The sequence below is a fragment of the Melitaea cinxia genome, chromosome 7 (genome assembly GCF_905220565.1).
Source record: "Melitaea cinxia chromosome 7, ilMelCinx1.1, whole genome shotgun sequence".
In the NCBI taxonomy this organism is placed as follows: Eukaryota; Metazoa; Arthropoda; class Insecta; order Lepidoptera; family Nymphalidae; genus Melitaea; species Melitaea cinxia.
Window position 1 is genome coordinate 14,106,030 of NC_059400.1, and position 17,305 is coordinate 14,123,334.

A 17,305-nucleotide genomic window follows, 5' to 3' on the forward strand; every position below is an offset into this window, starting at 1 on the left:
ATATAGTTTTTGAATAGGGGGAAGGGGTTCTAAATCCCTGGTACGAGTTAAGCTCGCTACGTAACTGGATTTACAGTCATTAGGACTGTACTCACTAAGAGACTTTTTAAGAGTGAAGCAGTTGTCATTACTAAAATTTCATCTACCTCAAAAGACATATCACTTACTACACAACGTCTGCTTAGATTACCGTCTATTCATATAGCCGTTCTTTTTTTTTTTTTTTTATTTATTAGATTCATATATGTATATATGTATATTTATTTTTAATAATGCACGTGTAAATTGTTTTCATGAACTACAATCGTATTAAGTGAAGTATATATCTGTATGAACTAATATAATAATTGGCCACTAATATAATCGACGAATTTCTTCTTCTTCTTCGCCCTCTTCTTCTTCTCCCCTTCTTCCTCCTCTCTTTGTTCTTCTTCTTCTCCTCCATTTTCTTCTCCTCCTTCTCCTCCTCCTTCTTCAATTTTAAGAAAGCATTCATTTAATTTTAATAAAAACTTAATCTAAGGCATTCAATAAGTTAATACATTAATTTATTATGAGGCGGTGACAACATCACCGATTCTATGAATAGAAAATATAAAGTTAACACTATTTTGAAGTAATTATAGTATAGTAAAACTTTGTTAGTGTGTGTTTGTACATCTGCTGATTTAAATTTAAAAATTTTAGTACCGCAATATTTTTACATAGACCAAGGTTTAAAATATACTAGAACTGTATTCAAAGTAATACTAAATTTATTCCTGTGTTAAATATTTTTGTTGATGCCGTCAATCAGCAAAACTCCGTACCTTTAACCCGAGTCCAGAAAATTACCAATTTTTTGGACTGGGGTTAAAGGTAGGGCTTTTCACGTTAACGTTCTTCACGCCTTTGATACCCGGTATTTTAAGCTTCATATTTGTCAATCTTCTACCGGTACCGGTCTTCTACCGGTGTTAGGAGCATGCGCTGAGAACTTTTCAGCTTTTATGTAATGACGAAAGTCTGGCCACACGGGGCTCTTGATCTTATGAGTCCTGTATTTAAATTTAGAGTTTATTTGATAATGACGGGACCAATTATCTATATTGAAGACATTATAAATAAATATTTGTAGATCTGTTAAGTATAAGGATATGAAAAACTTTTTTTAAAACACCAAAACAAGTACAGAAAATAAAAAAAAAACGTGGTAAGCGTGGAAACCGCGCTAGTGTTGTAGTGTTTAACATGCCTGGAATTAGAAAGCGTATTAATGTAGGCGTACACGAGGCGACACGCGACAACGCAACGACAGCTCGGGGACCAGACGCCAGATAAGATGCAAACGACAACGCCGTGTCTTGTCGCTGTCAGTTCGCGATGGGCCATAGGAATACTTAAAAATTTAATGTAATTAATGTGCACTAAGTAATTTTAAATTTCATTTATTATTATTTTTGTATTTAACGAAAATATTTTGTGTCTGCGACCGCGATGGAAAAAACAATCGCGTGTCTGTCGACGAGCAGACAGTATAATTGCCTTTGTATCAAATTAAAGGTCGTCAGTGTTAATAAGCACCCTGTAGCAGGACGATCTCTTTATATTATATCACTAAGATAATATGATAGTTTTCCATTACTTTTGAGAAGTCTACAAATTTGTTACCTCTTAGGTTTTTTTTAAATATATACGTAATATACACCCAAGGGCTTTTAAACCCATGCCCTTTTTTATTTTTTCTAAATCATGCTATTTTTTTAAATCAAGGTAGGCGTTACTCAGCAACATCATTGTTTAAGTTAGACTAACTTTATGTCTCCAACAGAGACGTGAGTCCACCGACCAGTTCTTATTCTAATGTATGATACAATTGTACCTTTTAGATTTTGGTATATATTTTAGGTATCGTTTTACATCACATTCATGAATAATATAAATGATTTCTATTTCAGGTCATTTATACTTGGGAAATGGACTTCAATCGAAGTCTCCTCGGCGCAGCTACTCTCCTGGTACCTAAAAAGCCAACACCGCCGCCCAATTCATCAACGATGCCTGTGTGGGCTCACAATTCGTGGGTTTGCTTGTTCACCGCTATGTTGACTGTTGCCATCGGGGGCAATGCTATCGTTATTTGGATCGTTACAGGTACCTTTCTGTTTTATTTTGTGAAAAACATTTTTTTATTACTATCAATAAAAAAAATTATTCCAAATTTCAACTCAGCTAGGTAACCATTTACTATGTTGGTAGCTTTGTAGTACTACGATGATGTCATTAGTGGTAGTTTAGATTTACATCACCGATCCGTAGAGCGTCTCACTCATTAATACAATTCAATATTAACAATATTAAATATTTATGCTAAAATTGGATTGAGCAAAGACTTTATTTTCTGCTTGTCTGTAATGAATAAATTAAAAAATTCGGACTGATAGGGAAAACTCTTACACAACAATATCTACGTATTTTAATAACGGACGGAGAAAATGGAAAAGCTGAAATCGCGTAATCGATGCGAGTGAATCCGTGGGCGGAAAGCTTGTAATATATTTCGATGAAAGATTCTTAAGAGTATTTCTAACATATTCTTATTATTTCTTACTACCTTTTAAGAAAAAAAAATCGAGTGTGCTTTAGACTACGCGACTGAAGTAACACTTACTTAGCTACTACAGTAATATACGAAACGTAACTCTCTCTCTTTCCATCTTCACTAACTTATATCTCCCTCTCAATTTCCGTTCGCCTCACCCGATCACACTTTTCGTAACGCTCTCGTGATGTATTCACTAGCTTACTCGGGCGTAAGAGGTTTTACTTCAAAAACTTGTATTCTAAAATGAAGAGGGTATTAGCTAATTAGCACTAGTATACGTGATAGTTTCAAAGGCTATGAAGCACGATTAATGTGTTAAGGTATAATTCCATGAACATTTAATATAAATTCGGTATACATATTTTATTTCTCACGTTAACAACAGATAAAAATTAAAAATAATGTTGAATACGCTTGATTTGATTAAAAAAAAAAGAAATATATATACATATATTAAAAATATCATGTTTGAACGGCGCTATTGTTCGTTGACTTTGAATGGCATCACATCGTCACGTACGAGTACGGTTAAAACCGTTTTATAGATATTGTGTTGCCAAAATACTTTTGAAAGTACACCAAAGTGTTTTTATTTTTATTTTTATTTTGAAACAAAAAAAAAGTAAAAAAGGTTTGTAAGATTATAGGAGGAGATAAAGTCTATCTAATTTTAAATAAATATGGTTGTGGATAAACATTATATATGCTTATAATTCACAACTTAAGAACTAAACATTTACAGATAGTTTTGGTACAAATCATGTCCGAGTGGAATTGTGCCAAGAATGCTGGCAGCAATTCACCGTTGAATTGCTATACCGATGCAAAAAATGCATCTGCCCTCTTGTCACGAGTGGAGACAATAAGGCGAGGAGTTATCTCATTAAAAAAAACTTAGCACTGTTATTCCAAGGTCCAAGTGTTTCGATTGCAAACGGCAAAAAGATGTAATTTGGAATTAGTGACGAATATTTGTGCCATTAAGTCGTTTCAGCTTTTTCCGCTGCGGCTCCCACTTTTAAGGCGGTTTCCCTGACATGAGACGGAGCAAGTGTGTCAACGCAGGTTGCGTCCCACAAAAACACCCATCCCCTTTCCCAGGGAACCAATTGTGAAAATAATTTTAACTTAAGCTTTTTTTATTTCGAAAGTTAAAAGGGTGCAAATAGTTCACAAGTAAATTTTGTGGACATAAAAGGCGGAATGCAACAAATAGAATGTCTTATTTATGTTTTCCTACACTAATTATAAAAATATTAATGTAGCTACGTATTATTCATGATGGAGGATAACCTCCAAGGTTTTATAAGTCTGAATTTACATTAAAAGCATTATTACTTCAACAATTCAAACACAAAAGTCAGCTACGTTTGCTAGATTGTCATTAACTTAGTTACAGATAAAATATTAAGACTACCTACACAAGGCTTGTTACTGAGTGCACCTGCGCATCTAAACCTTTTAAGTAGACTTAATCAAAATATTACCAATTGAAATAATTACCTTTCACCTCTTTGCACCTGACGCACGTCTAAATTTGATACGAAATTTCCTATTTTGTTATTGATAACCCCTAATAACACCGTGTAATAAAATCGCACTTCTCAATGGGGAACATAACAGGGATATTTCCAGTTTTAAGGTACTCATAGTTAAGAAATATTGTATATTATTGCTCAAATTCTGTTTCTTCCACATAAATTGCATTAGTTGTAATTTACTTGCATTTGAAATTGTTGTAAAGTTGTGTCTTATTCTTTGGATCACTCACATCCTGTAATACTTAATAAAAGGTTGATAGCATTTTTGTACTAAAATGTATATGATATGTAATTGTTATATTATAAATAGATAAATATATTTCAAACGATTTTCATAAAACCAAACCAAAAAATGGTACATTAAAATTTTCCGCGTGAATAATTCTATAAATTGGTGAAAACCTCTAAGAATAAAAAAATCTCCTCTAAATAAAGTCTTGCTTTTTGTATTGAAACAGTGGTTTTATAAAGATTTATTTGTATTTTATTAAGTAACAAAGAGGTTGAATCCACTCAAGATCTGTTTCTGATTTGTAAAGCTTATACAAATAAACGTAAACAACAAAAACTTGAAGTGAATACTTTTAATTAGCGAATATTGTTAGACGTTATATAAAGCTTTGTTTTCTCATAATAACAACGTATTCAACGCTTCCAGGAATACAAAATTAAACTGAACTTTATATTGTTATTAAAGGTCTAATCTTGAAATGTTTTCAGGTAGCTATGTAGAAGTACCGGTCATATTTTTATTTTATTTTATTTAAAAAAAATTCGCCGACAATTCTAAGACCAACATAAACAAGAAATTATATAATCAAAGAAAATATAAGGGTACTTACTATACTATATATATAGGCACAAACCATTTTACTACTAGCTGTACCCTGCGCGCGTCGATACGTTTTTATTATTATTATTTTTTTTTAATTTTTTTTTGGTCGTATCAACTTAGAAACTTTTTGAAATCTACAATATATTATTAGCATGTAGCTAAAAAATATGATCAAACCTGATATCAGTCTTTTAAATACAACAGTTATTCAATAATTCAACAAAAGTTCTTAGAAGCTTGTAATAACTGATTATAGTCAGATATCAGACGTTTGATTAGATATACGTACTTTATGGCAAAAGTAGATTTATGCTAAATCACAAGAAAGAAAATAAGCGTACAAATAACCTGATGTTAAGCGTATGCATACAGACACCTGCAATTACACGATAAGTGTTGCGAGTGCATTGTCAACTGTAGCCTCGACTCTTTTCAAGAGTTCTCCCTACTTTACTTACCAAAGGAACACACGCTTGAGAGCAATATCTTCTATTAGGTTAAGATACAATTACAGTCAGGCGGCAATAAATTGTTTGCAAGATATTTTGAAGTAAAAATTTTTTACGCTCGCTTGACTTGGTCAGTAAGCTGGTGAATGCGAAGCGACGAGAGCGTTATGAAAAGTGCTTACGAAACTTTGTCTGATGTACATTTCTTTTCAGCTCATCGCAGGATGCGGACAGTGACGAACTACTTCCTCGTGAACCTGTCGTTTGCTGATCTGATGATGGCGTCCTTGAATTGCCTTTTTAACTTCATCTACATGCTACATAGGTATGTTTTATGTTATAAGTTCTATTGCGTTACAAATTAATAATATTCCAGTAAGGTAAAGTGACAATAATTATCGCTATCAAATGTACACATTCTTATTAAATATAAGTTTATAAAATATGTGCCATATTTTATAAAAACTTCACACAATTGTAAATTGGTGGAAGTAAATTTACTTAACATTAATACTATGTACTAAACGAAATCAATTCATAGATTAATAAGTAATAGAAAAAATAGGTAAATAGCTAACTGAGGTAGGGCCCAGCAGGAAATTTCCTCCTCAAAATATGGAGCAGTCCGACTAAATAACATTTCTTTCAAGCAGTATTGTGATCCTGTTGATCAGTAAGGTAACCAGAGCACCTGGGGGGAATTAGGGGTAGAGTCGGCAATGCGCTGGCGATGCTTCTCGTGTTGCAGACGTCAATAAGCCACGGTAATCGCTTACCATCAGGTGAGCCGTACACTTGTTTGCCGACTTAGTTAAATTACGGCGACGACATGATCTTGAGACGGACAGTGGTGAGGATTTGTGGGCGTGTTTTACATGGCGTGGCCGCAATGTCCATGTGTGCGTTGTGTACATAAAACCTACTTCTAGTGATGACGATTATATGACATGGTTTTTTAAAGTAGAAAGTTTTATTAATAGTTTAAAAGGTATTGTTTTAATTTATGGTGACCTTAATTTAAATAGTGCTTCACTGAATATTGTTAATTATTATTGTTACTTTTTGACATATTGTAATTTAACTGAAAATAATGTTGTGACGAATGTGCGAGGTGGAATGTTAGATGTGGTTCTGGTTCAGGAGAGTACGGATGTGCGGGAGATTCATATTAGGGCAACAGAGGGAATAGTACCACCTGACGATTATCACCCTCCCCTAGATATTACTATTAAGATCAGAACATATCGTCCTACGGATCGAATCGAGCCCACAAACATTGAAACTACCAGGGACTGGAACTTTAGGCGAGCAGACCTTGATGCAATATTCGGTATGCTTTCTAAGGTATCGTGGTCTGACCTAGTCAAATTGAGGAGTGTGGAGTTATGTACAACATATTTTTATAACACAATATACAATATCTTTGATGTATGCATACCAAAAAAAAAAGACGCCAATTGAACAAAAACAGCCGATATCCTGTTTGGTTTACTCGGGACATAATTAGTGATACAAACCGGAAACTAAAATTGCACCGCAACTGGAAACGTAGCAAATCGGATGATGCATATCAGGCTTTTTCTGATTTAAGAGCGGAATTGAAGATACGAATTTCATTCGCATATGACTCGTATTTAACTAATATAGAGAAAAATATTAAAAGCAGCCCACACCGGTTTTGGCGTCACATCTCGGGCCTGCGATCCAAAGGTGGTTTTGAGCCAACGGTTGAATACAGTGGCAACACTGTGAGTGGAGTTGAAGCTGCTGAAGCATTTGCTCACTTCTTCTCCAGTGTATTTTTAACTGAACTGCCTAAACTTGATACGACAAATATAATGAATCAGAATGAGCTGTTCTCGGGTAGGTACATTGGCATAAATGAAATCACACCTGAGGATGTGGCATCGGGACTCAGGGCGCTAAAATCAAGTACGTCCGTGGGTCCTGATAGTGTTCCTCCTTGGTTCTTAAAACAGGGTAAGGATTTTCTGACTGAACCTCTATACCATATATTCAATGTCGCATTAAGAACTGGGCATTACCCCTCGCGGTGGAAACTGACTAGAGTGGCACCTATTCCAAAGAGTTCCAACAAAGCTAGTGTCGAAGAATATCGCCCGATAGCTATACTATCAACCGAACATATTCTTCACGCTAAGATTTACAAGCAGGTGGAACCGTTTCTATGTAATGAGCAGCATGGATTTAGAAGGAGACGATCAGTCAACACCAACCTGTTAACCATTGTTGACTATATTTCTAAGACACTTGACCATGGAGGCCAAGTGGATGTCTTATATTTTGACTTTCGGAGGGCTTTTGATAGAGTAAATAATGACGTACTGCTGGAGAAGCTAAGCGATGTGGGCTTAACACCTGGACTCCTCAAGTTTATCGCTGACTACCTGCATGATCGTCAGCAGTATGTCAGGCTCGGCATTTACGAGTCGCAGCCCTATCACACGCGTTCCGGAGTCAGTCAAGGATCAATACTCGGTCCTCTTCTGTTCATATTAATGATCAACGACATCCCCACAGTCATCAAACATGCGAAATGCCTCCTTTACGCTGATGATCTGAAGCTTTTCATGGAGATTGGAACGGAGGAGGACTGTTTATTGCTTCAGCGTGACATTGACTCAGTTTTTCAATGGAGTGTGGACAACAAGATGGAGTTTAACCCCTTGAAGTGTTCGGCTATGACCTTCTCACGAGTGCGGCGCCCAGTCAAATTCGATTATAAACTTGACAAGGACACCATAGCGAGACCGGATACGTCGAAGGATTTGGGTGTGACATTCGACTCAAGGCTCACATTTCATGACCATATCACTGCGGTAGCTAAGGAGTCATTTCGACGCCTTGGCTTTGTTCTACGGAATGCAAAGGAGTTCAAAAACACGACAGTGATCAAAATAATTTTTGGAGCCTTGGTCCGAGCCAAACTTGAGGCGAGTGCTTGTGTATAGAATCCACATGAGACTAAATACGCGCTTATGTTGGAAAAAGTTCAAAAAGCCTTCCTAAGATATCTTTTCAAGCGTATGTTTGGGTACTACCCTAACATGTACCCGACAAAATTTCTACTTGGTATTCTGGGATATAATTCCTTAGAAGTAAGAAGATTGAGAGACCAATTGGCAATAATGTGCAAAATATTGAGAGGTTTGGTTGATGCCCCAGATTTACACGAGGAGCTATGTAGACTTTTTGCGCCTAACAAGTACCTTCGAAACAGAAAGCACTCGTTGTTTGCTGTTCCGATGTGTCGCACAGTGGCTCGTTCGAGGTCGCCCATTCCGCGGTCACTAACCGCGTTCAACGCTCTCCTGGACGCTGATCCACACTGTGACCTGTTTGCTGATGGATGGAAGATGATTTTGTCGGAGTGCCTGAGGTACTGTGAAGTGAATGCGTGATTTGTGTGTGTCTTAAAATATAAGTGAATGAGATTGTATGTGAATTATTATTTTACTTTTTTTTTTTTCTTATTACATCTATATAAACTGACATGAAATTTATCTTTTTATTGCTTTTTATTATTTGTTTAATTTCGACTGAATCTTAATTTTACTATTATTATTTATTTTATTTTTTCTGTTTCTTCTTTGGTTTGTTTTTATGCTTAATATTATGATCAATTTATTAATCTAACTTGTTATTGTACGTTTTTTTTTTTTTTTTTATTTTTTTTTTTTGGAATGTTAATTAAGGTGACTTATTTGAAATGTTAATTAGTGTAAGTGGTAAATCCGTACTGATTAATAAGTAAATAAATAAATAAATAAAAATTAGTTAAATAAATAAAAAGGTCTGGTCCAGTAGTGAGAGGTTAAAGGCGCAATCAACTTGATTGAATCAAGAAATATAAACGTATCACATGCAATGACCTCCAATAGGATTTGAGTCCTATGCAAGTGTATCGATACGTACCATTAGATTATTTATATTAATATATATAGAATACCAGTATTAATATATTTTTACTTACAATTTTAGTATTTTTTTAAATAACATACTTATTGACTAGCGCTTGACTGCGATCTCACCTGACGGTAGGTGAAGATAATAATAAAATAATAATAATAATAAATATCTACACAATATACACACGGTCGTCTGTTCCTAAAGTAAGCAACTTAATGCTTGTGTTATAGGTAACAGCCGACTGGTATATAGCTACATATTTTTTTTTCAATAAACATACTTATAAATAATACATATATAAATATATAAATAAATATTTATATTACACCCAGACTCGGGGTGGGAATCGAACCCACAACCCTCGGAGCAGAAAGCAGGTTCACTACAAACTGCGCCAACAGGCTAGTCAGTAAGATGCAGCCTAAGATGGCGGCTAAAAGATGCCTATTCACTCTTGTTTTAAGCATTAGGATATTGAAATAATACAATGCTTAAAATGGAACATTTTGTTTACATAACCGCATATTTGGTTTATTTAGCACGTAATTAGTTCGCAAAATTTAGTATTAACGTATATTCGTAATGATAAGGAAAATGTTCAGAATTCATTTAATAACATGATATTACAGAAAGGCGATAATGCTGATTTAATTTCTGGAATAATTTTCGTATGAACACGATTCCCTTATATGATAATCTCTGTAGGTGTAAAGATTCAGGTGTACGTGATATTAATTTTACAGTTTATCAAAATAAAGTTATTTGCGATAGATTGTTTAGGAAATAATGCGATATAAAATTATTATACTATTCCAGAAATATCGTGTAAAAAAGACAATGAAAGGAATGTGAAAAAGTTAACACGTATTTTATTTATTTATAGAACACAACAAAGTATACAACATATTTCAAGTACATCATGCAATAACAAAAGTGTAACTTTAATTATAGGTCGTACCTACATTAAACTTAACTAATATACACTAACAACATACATAAATAACATACACATGGCTAGAACTTAAGATTACAATTAGCTACAGTAAAAGATTAAAACAAAAAAATCAAAGAATTAGAGAGAAACAATTTGTAACAATATTAAAATCTGATCACTATAATTAAACTTACTTTGCTGATAAATATAAATTAATAAATTTTTTAAATTTAAAAATAATAACTACTCAGTAATTAATGTTATATCTATTACTATTTTATAAATGCATTAATTTATTATATTATGCTGGAATTAGAGAAACTGAAGAAGTTTTAACGAAAGGGAAACTGTCTGGCTTTAATAGTGCACGTTACGTATATTTTTTATACAACTAGGCAACAAGCACGTACGTCTCACCTAAAGATAAGCGATTACTGTAGAATACAGAGTCATTTCCGACCTCAAAGGAACAGAACAGTGCTTGAAAGTATTATTATTTAGCTGTGATCTTTTGTAAGGTCGAGGTACTTCCCCACTCGAGCTGCTCCAGATTTGAGCAGGATATTTCTTGCTGTGCCCTACGTCATTTATGATTACTAAATTATTTATTTAAATGTAACTCTATCATTTACGCCATTCGTGGTCATTTTTTTTTTATTTTTTTTTATATCACTAGGTCGGCAAACAAGCGTACGGCTCACCTGATGGCAAGAGATTACCGTAGCTTATAGACGCCTGCAACACCAGAAGCATCGCAAGCGCGTTGCCGACCAAATCCCCAATCCCCCCCAGGAGCTCTGGTCACCTTACTCACCAACAGGAATACAATACCGCTTGAAAACAGTATTATTTAGCTGTGATCTTCTGTAAGGTCGAGGTACTACCCCAGTCGGGCTGCTCCATGTTTTGAGCAGGAAATTCCTGCTGGGTCCTACCTCAGTTGTATTTCTCGTAATTTGTATTTTTCGTAATAAACCGCCATAAAAGGAATGTAATCATTTCCAAATACATTTCTATGTGTACGATTTTAATTTTTGTGTTACCCTCACATTAGAAATTCTAAACATTTTTGAATATCACATCAAAAATTGACCGCTCCAGCGGGATTCGAACCCGCGTCTCCGACTGACCGTGTCGGCACTCTAGCCAATTAAGCTATGGAACGATGTACCCGCTAGAGCGAAATTTTTGATATGATGATTTTTTTATTTTCGGTTTAAGCGAACCGTGGCGCCGTCTATAGTGAGTTCTTTACAGAGACCCGTAACTATTCAAAGTTTCATATTACAATGAAAATCTTTGACAGGAGACGACACCATGCTATTTCTAATATGTACGATTTTAATTTTTGTGTTACCCTCACATTAGGAATTCTACCCCTTCTTATAGCAATTAAGCTATGGAACGATGCGCCACGGTTCGCTTAAACCGAAAATAAAAAAATCATCATATCAAAAATTTCGCTCTAGCGGGTACATCGTTCCATAGCTTAATTGGCTAGAGTGCCGACACGGTCAGTCGGAGACGCGGGTTCGAATCCCGCTGGAGCGGTCATTTTTTGATATGATATTCAAAAATGTTTACATTTCTATGATCAAAAAACTGTTACGCATCATGATTTTTATAAGTAAGTAACCATCGTTGAATATATTACTATTGGTGTATTTTTATTTATTTATCACCGAAAGCACCCGATTTATATAGTTTTTAACAACTTAAAAAACGAGATGGTTCTTAATTCGACTATATATATGTGTGTGTACTACCTCATTACTTTTTAATGGGTGTAATAATTTTGGTATTCTTATTATTTTTTTGAATTGAAATCTCGCGCGTGTCATGTGGTTCAAATTTGATCGGGTTCAAATGAGTAGTTTTTGGGTTATCCGTAATAAAGCATATTCAATTGATAATTTTTAGATCTACGTTATATTACTTGTCGATGTAAATTGAAGTAATTTTGTTTTTTTTTTTTTGGGAGCAAATACAATCGCTAAAAGAACTTTTCGTCGAATCTTTTCTCTGTTACAAGAAAAAATATATACAACTGCTCTTTTTTAGGTTTTATTTACAAACATTTTAAATTTTGTACTTATTAAATATTCTTTATGAAAATCGGCGTTACAAAACCGACGTATAATGTCACATTTTCTATGTTTAACATGTGACAAAGTTAATATTTAAAGAATTTTCTGCGGATAAAATTGGCTTTGAAGTTTTTAAAATTGGGTCTTGTTATTACGTCGCAGTTTCAAGGGATCACACAAAAACTGTCAGTACGAGTACTAAATAACAACGAAATATTCATACAAGAGTATTTATTACAAGAGGTGCTTTACGCAAACTTTGTCCTTGAAATATTTGTAATAACTCATATCATAACTTTTGTAGATCTCGTCATAAATTATGTACATACATGAAAATAACAACATAGTATTTTGTAAGGATGTCCTTTTGACGACCAGTAATTTATTAGTTATGGCGTGTAAAAACCCACTTTGTGGACATGCTCGTCGTGTTAAGGATAACTTTACTTACTGAAAGGTAATCTTTTATTTTTTAAGAAACGGTAAAATTTTTGAGAAAACGCCACAGCAAAACGCGGTATTAACTTTAAAATAGATTCTATCAAAATTCTTCGACACATTTTTAAAGCGCCGCCGACTCCTATCTTTGATTTTCAAGAAAAAATACCGTAACTTATTTATGACGAAAATACTTTTTTATACGAATAGGTCGGCAAACAAGCTTACGGCTCACCTGTAAGCGATTACCGTAACTTATAGATGTTTGCAACACCAAAAGCGTGGCAAGCGTGTTGCCGACCCTACCTCAAACCCTCCCACAGGAGCTCAGTCACCTTACTCACCACAGACATACAACACAGCTTGAAAGCAGTATTATTTAGCTGTAATTTTCTGTAAGGTGGTACTTCCCCAGTCCGGTTGCCCCAAATTTTGAGCAGAATATTTTCTTCTGTGCCCTACCTCATTTAAAATTTTATGATGTCGTTGAATAGCTTTAGAAATTCGAAGGTAAAAAACGGTTTTATGGTTTAGGAACTATGAAAAAGATGTGTCATGCGAAATATGTAATAAAAGCGCTTGATACAAATAACTTTAATTGATACGATCGTTAGCTTTTTAAAAGTTTTCGTTATTAAATTGTAGTTACATTAACAAACGATGTCTAGTTTCCACAATTCGAATAATCTTTGGATGTTGAAATTATATGAAAATCCTTATAAACGGATATTAATATCAATCGTGCTTTTAGTAACTTAATGCTTTTTTTAAGCTTTGATATCAGATAAATATTAAGAGTATATCTCTTGTTATTTGAAGGTTCTCGATTTTTGGGCGACGTTGTAGATTCCACGGTTAGGAGTGACGTCACGACACGAATACAATAAGTCCCTTATAAGTAAAAGCAAAAAAAGTAACCTTGAGATCTTTAAAACTTTATTGCATGCACCTAATTTATATATGAGAAAACAAAAATTTCGATCTAGCGGGTACATCGTTCCATAGGTTAATTGGCTAGAGCGCCGACACGGTCAGACGGAGACGCGGGTTCGAACCCCGCTGGAGCGGTCAATTTTTGATATGATATTCAAAAATGTTTATATATGAGTATTTTTCACCGGGTAAAAGTGGTCAAACCAATCTAAAAAAAAAGTATGTGTGTACTTATGTACGCACGTAAGAAGTTATACTTCATCGGCTAGCTAACTTCACGTTATTAACTTCTCCTTCGTTGACTAGCTAGTAAAAATACTTTATTAGCTAATTATTATTTAATTTTAATATTTGTAGTTGTACCTGAAACTGAAATATGTTTTCAGTGATTGGGTGTTCGGCGTACGATACTGTCAGCTGAGCAACTTCATCGCGAACGTGACGGTAGCGGCGAGCGTGTTTACTCTCACTGGAATCTCTTTTGACAGGTAATTTATTTATCAGTATATCATCCTAAGTATTAAATACATTTAAAGTATGAAGACTATGTTACCTTAACTACAAGTGGTAACTCCATTAAGAACACATGGTTAGAGCTTAAGATTTTTATAAAACGAAATTTAAAAATAAATAATTAAAAAAATTTGTAAAACTTAATAGAGATACTATTAAAAATAGAAACAAAACAATTATTACTACAACAAATATTACATATATCAAAAAAAAAAAAAAAACAAAATCAAAAATAGCTTTATTCAAATAGGCTCCAAGAGCACTTTCGAATCGTCATTTTACAAATTAAAACTTTAGAAATTAATTATTGTTTTTGTAAAAGTGAAGCTACCACCGATTCGGAATGTAGATTCTGCAGAGAAGAATCGGCAAGAAACTCCGCAGTTACTCTTTTGAAAATAATATATAAACTGTGTTTTAGAACAAAATTAGAAACATGTTGCATGAAATACAGCGTCACTAAGTCCACACATCTTTATCAACTATGTAATCCTGCACCTAGTAATAAGCTTTATCTATTTATTTAAAAAAAAAAAATATTGTTTGATTTTTATATGTAACAGTGTAAAATTCTATTCATAGTGTAGACTTCACTTAAATTACAATTTAGACACGGTAAACAGACATTAAACATTCAGTTTTACATTTTATTAATTATTATATTAGGCATCACTCGATCAAATTATAAAATAAAAAAATGACATCTTGAATTATAAATTGGATACTTTTGAACACTACGTACATCATTATCAGTCGAAATGGTTTATTTTATACGGTATTATATTGTATTTTTCCAACATAATATTATAGCGATTCCTTTAGCTGTGATTAGGTCCGAGCGTTGATGCATAAGTAACATGAATAAATGATTCTAGAGAACGAAAATATATTAATAATGTTTACAACATATGAAACTATATTTTTGAATGAAGTTCCTTATCGCGCGGTGTACACACGGAGCGTGATGAGAGTGAGATCAAAAAAAGCCTAACAAGTCTCCTGATTACAACTTTTGGAATAATCTTTGATAATGAGTATTAACTTGACTATTGTTTCGTCCTACGTTGTATTACTTGTCGACGTAATTGAAGTCTGTTTTTTTTTCGTCTGCTAGTAAACAGAATTATTCGTATGATACTAAATTCGTAATATTAATTTTGTACATTTTAGACATTACATTGCTTTAGCTATTACGCAAAGCTTTGTTACTGAAAGATAAATCGTCTTTAAATTTAGAGATATCGTTGCCAGCATATTCACGGTGACAGGTTACTAAAAATTGTATTCAGTACATGTCGCTACAATGTACTCTATCTTTACAGTCGTACAACGAAACCAAGTAGGTATTCATAACGTAACGCACTTATGATGTATTTTTTTTAATACATAAAAATACTTGAGTAAAAAGAAAGTATCTAAAATATCTATTGTAATCTAAACCTTAATTGCTTGTTAGGTGTTTTATATGAAATTAAATTACCACTAATATATTATAAAAAACGTTATCTTTATAACCTGTGGCAGAAAAGCAAAAAAGTAATTTATTTCATTTTTAATAAACAGTAGTATCAGACAGAGGAATAAAACGTAAACAAATTGAGTTTTACACGTATTTCAAAGCTATTTACTGTTTGTCATCATTCGGATTCGTTAGTTCTTTCTCGTCAAATATAAATTTTGTAAAACGACAATTCAAAAGACTCAAAAATCCTTCTTATAGTATACTAGCTGACTCGGCAAACGTTGTCTTGCCGCTAAACGCTATTTAAAAATAGGGGTTGATCGTAGAGAATCGAAAATTTAGAGTTGTATGTATTTTTTAATGTTGTATCATAAAAAAAATAAAAAATAAAAAATTATTTAAAAATTAAATAAAAAAAAAAATTGGGGTGGACAACCTTTAACATTTAGGGGGATTAACAATAGATGTTGTTCGATTCTCAGACCTACCCTATATGCACACAAAATTTCATGAGAATCGGTCAAGCCGTTTCGGAGGAGTTTAACTACAAACACGAGAATTTTATATATTAGATTTATACTTTTATTCGTCATTGACCTCTGAAAAATCGAAACAGAAAAATTTTAAAGTATCTTTTTCTTCATGTTTCACTAGTTTTTTCCCTTCTTCATACAATACAATACAATACAAATATACTTTATTGTACAACCAAAAACAATACAAATAACATAAAAGAATAATTGTGTTTGCTCGCAAACGAAAAAAAAACCGACTTCAATTACATCGACAAGTAATACAACGTAGATCGACGAAAAAATAGTCAAGCAACTACGCGTTATCAAAGATTACTCAAAAAGTAGTTATTAGATCTCGATAAAATTTATATGTAACCACATGATAAACATCAGCTTTCGATTAAATTAAAAATTATCAAAATCGGTACACCCAGTAAAAAGTTATTGCAGATTTTCGAGAATTTCCCTCGATTTCTCTAGGATCCCATCATCAGATCCTGGTTTCCTTATCACGGTACCAAACTAGGGATATCCCCTTGCCAACAAAAAAAGAATTATCAAAATCAGTACATCTAGTAGAAAGTTATGCGGTATAATACAACGTAGGTCGACGCAAAAAGCGTCAAGTAAAAACGCATTATTAGATATAACTCGAAAAGTAGTTGTTAGATCTCAAATAAATTTAAATGGGACCAATTGGCACACACCACCTTTCGATTAAAACAAAATTTGTCGAAATCGGTCTACCCGATCAAAAGTTCTGATGTAACATACATAAAAAAAAAAAAAAAAAAAAAAAAAAAAAAAAATACAGTCGAATTGAGAACCTCCTCCTTTTTTGGAAGTCGGTTAAAAAGAAACAAGCGAGAAATAATAATAATTCATATTAAATATTCATATTAAAAATTATAGCCCATTTGAGGTCAGCGGTTATCATAGCTTATAAAAGACTGCGATCATCACGAATGCGTTTTCAATCTTGCCCTTGACTTTTACCACACATTTGACACCAGTATTATTTGGCTATGATTTTCTAAAGTACTTCCATGAGTTACTCCATAATTTTAGCCTAACATTTTCTGGC

General features: G+C 33.4%; 1 protein-coding gene across 1 annotated transcript in view; it reads left to right on the forward strand.

The window, feature by feature from the left end:
* Positions 1 to 2,036: 2,036 nt before the first annotated feature.
* The window catches only part of LOC123655399 (tachykinin-like peptides receptor 86C), an 86,103-nt gene continuing 70,834 nt past the window's right edge, over positions 2,037 to 17,305 (forward strand). The window contains exons 1-3 of the mRNA XM_045591213.1: positions 2,037 to 2,133; positions 5,623 to 5,734; positions 14,118 to 14,219. Of these exons, the coding sequence (XP_045447169.1) occupies positions 2,037 to 2,133; positions 5,623 to 5,734; positions 14,118 to 14,219 (311 nt within the window). The remainder of the gene's footprint in view (positions 2,134 to 5,622; positions 5,735 to 14,117; positions 14,220 to 17,305) is intronic.